This window comes from Pteropus vampyrus, unplaced genomic scaffold (genome assembly GCF_000151845.1).
Source record: "Pteropus vampyrus isolate Shadow unplaced genomic scaffold, Pvam_2.0 Scaffold464, whole genome shotgun sequence".
Lineage (NCBI taxonomy): Eukaryota > Metazoa > Chordata > Mammalia > Chiroptera > Pteropodidae > Pteropus > Pteropus vampyrus.
In genome coordinates, this window is record NW_011889245.1 from 99,409 (window position 1) to 108,098 (window position 8,690).

Sequence of the window (8,690 nt, forward strand, 5' to 3'; positions counted from 1 at the left end):
GACCCCTGCTCCTGTCCCTAGTGCGAAGCCGGCAGAGCTCAGGGTTCACAGACATGTTAACCGAGGGACTTTAATCCCGTAGGGGACGGCCACGCAGCTTGTGGGTGGCAGAGGCGAGGATGACCCAGAGTCCCTTGTCACCCGGGGTGCATTCTCCACTGCCATGTTCTGCCGTCTAGAGAGAGAGATTATCTGGGGAGACTAATACGGTTTGATCCACTTTTGCAAAGCGCCGATTTTGCACACTGGCCTTTAACTGCCATCCTGCGTGTGTTCTCGTAGGCGTGCACATTCAGTTTCTGAACTTTTCCACGGAAGCGAACCACGACTACCTGGAGATTCAGAATGGCCCCTCGGCCGGCAGCCCCCTGATTGGGCAGTTCAGCGGCTCGGACCTGCCCTCGGCGCTGCTCAGCACCACGCACGAGACGCTCGTCCACTTCTACAGCGACCACTCGGAGAACCGGCCGGGGTTCAAGCTCACGTACCAAGGTACGGGCCGGGCGCTTGGAAATGAGCCGCGCCTCACGCGTGTAAGTTGCGTTGGAGCGTGAACCTCCCTAACAGGTGCAGACATGCACGGCGGGCGTGACGCTCGGTGAGACTCGCCTGCCGGTCATCGGGGCCGTCACCTCCCTGCCACATGGGGGGACGCAAAGGCCACGTCGGCCGTGCGCCCTCAGGCCTGTGGCCGTCGTCACAGACCTTCCGAGCCTCGTAGCTTCCTCCTCACAGAGGCCCCTCCGCTGCCGTGTGTCCTCGTAGCCTCCCGCGGGACTTTGTGCCTTCAGGGATGTGACTAGGGAGCCGGCTCGTAACAGAAGCGGGCCCGGCGGTGTCTCTCATGGGCTTACGCCGCATCTCAGCCTGAAGTGACGGCTGGACGTGCTCAGATTAGGCCAGGAAAAAAATCAGTGAATGAACTTTATCCTGCTTTACGCCATCAAAACATGAGATCCCCAAGAAAAGTGGGAACCGACCATTATCCTAGCATTTTTGACACGCAAAAAGTTCAAAATTTTCATGTTCATGAAAAGTAATTTAGCTGGCCTTTTCTTGAATATTGTTATTTTTTTTACGCCTACAGCACCTGGTCTTCCTAGGTGGTCTCCCATCCAAGTACTCACCAGGCCCGGCCCTGCTGAGCTTCCGAGATCAGACGCGATCAGGCGTGTTCAGGGTGGCGTGGCCGCAGACTAAGGTCTTATTTTTTAACATGGCTCAGACAGCCCTCGAAAATAGAGCTTCAATATTTAATTACTGGAAGAAGATAGTATTTTGTGCTCAGTTTTTAGAAGTTATTACCTAAATTGTTACTATTAATTATAAATTTAGATTTCAGAGTTTGGTTCTCTTAAAACCGGAATCCAGGGGGGCGGGAAAAGGCGGAATTGGGGGCCAGGCCAGCGGGGGCGGCGGCGGGAGATGTGGCACATGCGGTCTTCCGTGTCCCCACACCGGTGCCCGTCACGCGCAGCGCACAGGTCCCCTCTGCCTGCAGGGCGCACGCTCACGCTCACACCGCACACCCGCGCGCGGTCTCTGGGCCTTCCGGCCTCTTCCCCTTTTGCACTGAAGAGTCCGCCCCTCAATCAGGGGACACTTTTTGCCCAAAAGAAAATGAGGCTGTGTTCTGAGAGACGAAGGGAGCGGTGGCGTGAGTGGGCAGCCTGCCGTGACGCTGACAGCGGTCACGCCGTCACCGCACCGTGACATTTTTCTATCCCTCCAAGGCTAGTTTCACATCGAGTTCTCTCGCTCTCAGACATCATCAGCTGATCAGACGAAGAACTCGGTGCCGCTGTGGACTTCGGGATTCCGTGGAATGTCTATTCCAGATATTTAGACAATTTCCAAGGGAGAGATGCCCAGTTTATTTACAAGACGTGCAGGGGGGAAAATGTTTTACTCCACCCTTATTGGTTCCTTTGGCTGGCCTGTTAATGAACTGACGTGAGGCAGATTGACAGGAGGAAAATGAATTCTGTTCCGTGTGTCTGGGGCCCCGTGGGCATGTGGTCGAGGCAGATACGGCATCCTGAGTAAGGAGAGGCACAGTTCACGGGTGACAAGAAGCAGAGGGGGTCGGCGATGACAGGTCCTTCCTGCCACACACGCAGGTCGTGTAGATGGAAAGGTATCTTCCGGGCGAGGCGCCCCGTCTAAATTCGTTTAGGTGGTTAAGGACGACAGAAAAGTTTGTCTTAAATCGGCTGCTTCCTCGTTGCCTTTCACTGAACACGGTCCACATGCTGAAGGGGAGGCTCGTGCTGAACCCCTCCAGGTTCATGCGTGTAACCAGAGAGCTTTCCCTGTGGAAAAACAAGCTCACCATCCCTCGAGTTCTGACATGAACTTCGTCTCCACACGAAATTCTCCATATTCTTGTCTGCTTTCTCTCTGCTCTGCTGCGGAGTCTCGGTCATCCCTGTGCTTGTTTGGGTGTATGTGTGACGTGTGTACACAGGACGTGTCTTTCACGATCTGCGAAAACGTTACATCTCTCTCTGAAGGAATTGCCTAGATCTGATCAGTTCAGACAAACAAACAAAAGCGACATGTTAGCTCAAACCAGCTCGGGGGGGAGCCATTCTGACACAGCTTCCTTTTATTTTGCCGCAGTCTGGCTGTGCGCTCAACTTAAAATGGGAATGCTGTTTATTCTGAATTCCATGCTTCTCTCTCCACGTTTCCGTCACCTGGTTCTCACTCCTTTTCTATTCCTACTGAAGTAGGTTCTGTTAAAGTGTGAACATTTTACTCACGATCATAATCTTAAACTTAGTTTATCTGTGGTACTTTCCAAGGTTTAATAGGCATAAGCTTAACAGCCGAGTCAATAAAAAATATACATAATGACATGTCGCAAACCATCAGCTGCTAAGTAAGCCGTCTATCTCGGTCGACCTTGAGAAGTTGGAAAAGTCTCCCCTATTTTGAATACCTTAATACTGTACTTGAAGTTTTTTTTATTGACTTTGCAGAAGTCAGTAAGTATAAAAATTCCTATCGAGTGACTACTTTATAAGGTATATAAATGTCTACTCACTATGTTGTATACCTGAAACTAATATACTATTGTATGTCAACTATAAGTGGAATATAAATTATTTTTAAAAAGAATTTAAAATTTTTAAGAATATGATACTCACATCTTAATAAAAATGTGAGATTGAAAAAGTTCCCGCGCTAGTATTTGCCACGTAGTTTCGAAACGGCAGTTTATCTCACAGAACTTCTAAGCTCCGTAGTTGAAAAAGTATTTTTTGTTTTACTTCTCTTCTGATTTTCAGATAGGGTTGTTATGCCCGTGTCTGCACAGTTCCAAAAGCTACAAATTAGTTCAATCCAAAAACGAAAACGAAAATGTATAAAAACCCACAAAAAGTCTACGTAGCAGTCATTCAGACCAGAGGCCGTGAAGTTACTGTGACCGACCAGCAAAATAATAATATTTTTAAAATTCAATATTTCTAATTAGATCTCACATAATTTGTGAAATACTCATAGATTCGCTTTTTTTTCCACTCTGTGTCACAATCTGGAAACGTTTGGCCCACAGTCTCCTCGGGGCCAGTCCCCTGAAGTGTCGGAGTGCTGAGTGCTGGCCCCTTGCAGAGCCGGAAGGCATTAACTGCAGAAGTTCCCGCTGGCCCCCCGCTGGCTTGGGTCATGGGTGTGCTCGCCAGCCTGGGACCTTCGGACGCAGCCTTCCTCACGAAGGCCAGACACCTGGATGGTTGAGTGAATGTTTTATCCACTTGACCCCTGACTCGATTTAAGTATCTGCATTAAAAAAAATTCCGAAACATTTTTATTATTATTACAATTGAGAGATATAACATAAATTAAAAAGAATGATAACCTGAATTTGAGGTGCTCTCCTTTATGGAAGGGTATGACTTCTGACAAGGATGATGCTGAATTAGATAGTTTATTAATGTTTGTCACTTCACAAAATTTAAAAACCGGCAAAATGGCACAACTCTGATTTGTGTCATGTCAAAATTCCTAGGTGCCTCTGGAGATTTATAAGTTGAGCTTATAATTAATAACTCATAGGAGGATGCATAAATCATGCAGAAAATCCTTGTCATTCTCAATGATGCTTCTGCCAGGCCTCTTTTTCTTAAACCTTATCATTTATTTATGGCCGCATGAAGGTCAAGAACGTTATCAGCAGATGTAGCTGTCTTGAAGTTAAATGACTCGTACAGAACTTGAGAAATGGAAGATGACAAACTGTGTTGGATAAAATCGATTTCATGTACCTTATTTCTAAGTCAAGATCCGGAAAATGGATGCAGGTATGAAGATATTTATCAACTAATTAGATATCAGTCAGAAAATGGGATGGTTATTAGAAGGATGACTCTGAGACTCCACTGGCTGCCGCATCCAGCACCTGTCATTCAAGCCCTTGATGCAAATCTCTCTTGAGATGGATAGATGAGAATATTAGATATTTTCCCAGAGACAAAGAGAGGATCGCCCCGCGAGGGATAAAATCCTGCGTGTTATCTCACTCTCGTGGTATCGATCTGATCTGACGGACACTTAGATTTTTCATAACATTCGTGAAATTTGGCGTAAGAATTTTAGCGACTTCCTTTTTCCGTGGTTTTTGTGATTTGGCGTTTGGAGAAACTGAATATTTATCTCCCTTTTTCCCTGCTCCTCACTCTCTCTTTCTTACATCACGAAGCATAATCGTTCGACGCTGAAAAATTGAAAGATAATTCGAAGTGCTTCAGCCACAGGAAGTAAAAATGCGTTCTTTTTCTTTTAAAGGTTTACCCTTTTTTGCTTTCCTTCTGCTGAATGGATGAGCTACCTTTAAAAAAAACGAACAAAAGAGACAGGAAACCAGAACACAGAATACGATCTGTAAAATCTGCATATTCATTCGTGCAGTCAGAAAACTGTTGACTTTCCAGTGAGTCGAGTCACTGCACAAACAGCTCTGGCGTATAGACTCAGTGCCCCCTCCCCTTCAGACGGAGGAGCAGCAGCCGGCCTGCCTGCGTGTGCAGCGGGTCACTGCAGAGTCCCCCGCCGCCCCCGGCCCTGCAGGCTCACCTGCTCCTCCTCAGGCCGCGGCCACACTGTGCACCGGGCCGATGGGCTTCCGAAGCCGTCACTCCGTTGCCTTTCAGCCGCTCTCCCGAGCCCACCCCGTTAACTAGAGGACTGGGCTGGGGGCCACTCCGTCCGTCCCCAGCGGTCCTTGTGTGGGAGCCGAGCTCGCCCCATGAGGCTCCGTACAAAGAAGCCTGTGGCACTTAAAACTGCTTAAAGCAGCGGACTGCAAATAGTTGTGTTGATGCCTGTCTCATTTACGTACCTTTCTCAAGGTGGAGAAAGTGCCCGTCATGGTATCCGTGGTCCAGACTCTTGAGACTAGGGTCCAGATCTTACAAATGGGCCCGTCCCTCCCCCTCCCCGCAGGTAAGCTGGCCTTGCCCTTCCTGTCCCGGGGTCGCTGGAAGTTAAGCAGCGACCTCAAACATCTCTCCCTTACGAGACCGACCCCGTGATGGGAAAGGCTGCGCGGCCAGAGCAGGTCGGCACACACGTCCCCCGGGCAATGGCGTCTCTAGGCGGCCACTCCCGGGTGGCAGGTGCGGCCGGCTTCTGACCAGTCCCCTCAAGCTTCTGGCGGCAGGAAGGAAGCAGGTTCGGTGGGACGCAGGAGCCTGAGGTCTCAGTGAGCCAGCCGTCTTTGGGGTGACAGTAAAGCTTTCTCCACAACGCAAAGACGCTTCTGCAAAAGGACGACCGGGCACTTAGTCCTCAGTGGCTGGAACGCAGACACTTGTACTTGCAATTACGAGCAAGCAGTTGGGGTGACCGTCCCCTAGCAGAGCCTCCGGGGAGCCCAGAGTGTGTGGGATTGGCTGCAAACAGCAGTGACTTCGGCTAACTTCACCAGTAGGTAGCGGGGTCAGGAGTTAGCACGGCCCACGAAACCATCCAGGCAGATGATCCATCTTAAAAGTGAGGACCAGGTTCCTGCTCTTGTCACAAAGGAGGGTGGTGGCCGTCCCAGTGTTCACGATGGAACGGCCGGTCTGGGGTGCGGGCGAGCTCACGCGGTGTCTGTTGCAGAGGTCCTGACGACGGCCATTCTGCTCAGACCCCACCCGGACCGGATTTAGTTTTCAGTGGGGGGAGCCAAGCACCTGGGGGGGCTTCACAGTTGTGTTCGGTGCCGACGGTGGTGCCCACTGCGGCCTCTTCTCCCAAGCAAGGCAGTGAGTGAGTGACACGTGTGAGTGTGAGTGTGTGCGTGTCTGTCTGCCGGATGCTCTCCCATGTGACGGCTCCTCAGAAATCTCTGCTACCCACAACCTCGTATGTAACGCGTCGTGACAGTGGATACGAGGCTGACACCCAGAGGCTCTGCTAAACCGTGAAGGAGCGATTTGAGTATATCCTCCTCCCACAGACACCTTCGATAGTTTTCTTAAAGGGACAGGCCTGGGGCGTGGCGAGCCAGCGTGCCCTGCCCCGTTAGGAACTTAGGATGTATGACAGCACCCTCTTCCATCCACGCTCACGTCCAGACGGTTCATCTTCACGAGCTGTAAGCAGCCACGTTCCTCCTCTGCATTCTGGACTGACCGAACTTGGCTGTGAGCTGGTCTCTGTCTGTCTGTTTCAGCCTATGAACTGCAGAACTGCCCGGACCCTCCCCCTTTCCAGAACGGCTACATGATCAACTCAGATTACAGTGTGGGACAGTCGGTTTCCTTCGAGTGCTATCCTGGGTACGTTCTGATCGGCCACCCGGTCCTCACCTGTCAGCATGGGATCAACAGAAACTGGAACTACCCTTTCCCAAGATGCGACGGTAGGTTCCTCGTGCTTCTGGCGATTTCTCGTGTAGGTAACGGTGCATCAGCCATTAAACGAACACACGCAAGCATCCATTAATGTGTTCAGCAGATATTTATGGGGAATCTATTAGGCGAAACTCCCTCTACTTAGTATTCAGGAAACTATCATGGGCCAGTACATTTAAAACAAGATGAATAAATAGCCCTGCCCTCCAAGAAATTACGAGGACAAAATAACAAAGACAAACACTCACTATGCAAAACCAGATGCAAGCGACTGTTTTTGATGAATGGCAGGTACAAAGGAGGCATTTGCTTGGGAGGTGACCGGGAGCCTTGATGAAGGGAACAGTCCTTGGCTTTACGGCCGCGTACTGCTCTTGTATTCCAGAAAACCGATTTCGTTTTTGTGGCAGGGCCTCGACACGTGCGCTCCGTTTTGCCACCAGAGGTAGAGACCGTCCCAGATAGGAGACAGAGCACAAGTGGGGCCCAGCGAGGGGTCCTCCCAGGAGAAGTGGCGATAGAGTCTCCGGGGAGACGTCGAGTCGGGCCCATGGGCGGTGCTGCCAGGAAGGTCTGGGCTCAGGACATTCCCCCTTTCCTGAGCCGGAACCTTTCTTTGACGCTTCTGTTTGTCTGCCTGATTTTCGGATGCCTTTAAAGTTTCTGCAACCTCAGTTTAAAATAAACAGAGCAAGTGCTCTGTTTACGAAGGTTGCGCATGAAATGGAAAGTTACTCGGAACCTAATATTCTAACATTATAAAGACAGCAGCTTCAAATGACAAAAATAATGAAACCACCATCTCTGTGGACCTTTAACGTGTTAAACACTGACTGTCCCAGGGCGAGAAGGGGGACTGTGTCTAGCTGTGTTTGACTTTCCACCGAAGAAGCAAAACACACACGCACCAATGGACTTCACGAATCACATTTTTCACGTGCGTTCCCCATTCCAGTCACTATTAAAACAACTATAAAAACCATTATCTATTTTAAAAAGTATCATAATCTCATATAAATTCGATAATTTAAAATTAATAATAGTGTCATACAAATATAAAAGCAGCATTTTAAAATTCTGTAAAACTAAGAATAGCGGTTTCACATCTGGTGTTTTTATTTTTTTTTCTTTTCTTTTTTTTAGGTGAGGCAACCCTTGGTTGACCTCACAGATTGCAAAGACCTTGTCAGCTTACAATCCCTTATTTTTTAATTTCTTTACACCTACAGCACCTGGTCTTCCTAGGTGGTCTCCCATCCAAGTGCTAACCAGGCCCGACCCTGCTTAGCTTCCAGATCAGACAGGATCGGGCTCCTTCAGGGTGGCGTGGCCATAGACGTGGCGTTTTTATTAGAACACTTAAAAAACCTTTCATACTACTTTCTGTTAAAACATTCAGATATTTCTACATATAAATTACTTCGACTTGTCAGAATTAAAACCTTTTTTTATTTCCATTTTTTGCCTGAATACATTGTATTCATATATAAATGGCAGACTTCTTGGCTTCATATGCAAAATAGAGTTAAGTATTTAATTAGATTTCATTGCTTTTCGAGTACAAAGGCGGGGGAGGGCTGTGGGACGGAGGTGTTTCCGGGGACACCTGCCCTGTGCAGTGCCCGCGTGAGATCTGTAAGCAAAAAAACACCTTGACTGCATAACTGACGTGAGAATTCCAACCAGCAAACATTTGTCGTTATGAAGATATTTTTAAAATGAAAGTTGACCGAATTGATTGATAAATGCGGAGAATAATCTTTCCCAAGAGTTCAGAATAAAAATGGCACTGGAGAATGCAACTCTCGCCTTTTTAAGCCTGTATTCATAAATATTTTTAAATTG

The 8,690-nt window shown here is 48.6% G+C and overlaps 1 protein-coding gene and 2 pseudogenes across 1 annotated transcript in view; 1 reads left to right on the top strand and 2 right to left on the bottom strand.

The window, feature by feature from the left end:
• LOC105306913 (CUB and sushi domain-containing protein 1-like) overlaps window positions 1–8,690 on the top strand; it is a 185,200-nt gene that overhangs the window by 77,963 nt on the left and 98,547 nt on the right. The window contains exons 18-19 of the mRNA XM_023524454.1: window positions 283–492; window positions 6,665–6,853. Coding sequence (XP_023380222.1) covers window positions 283–492; window positions 6,665–6,853 — 399 coding nt within the window. The remainder of the gene's footprint in view (window positions 1–282; window positions 493–6,664; window positions 6,854–8,690) is intronic.
• LOC111732518 lies at window positions 1,079–1,197 on the bottom strand (annotated as a pseudogene).
• On the bottom strand, window positions 8,066–8,183 carry LOC111732520 (annotated as a pseudogene).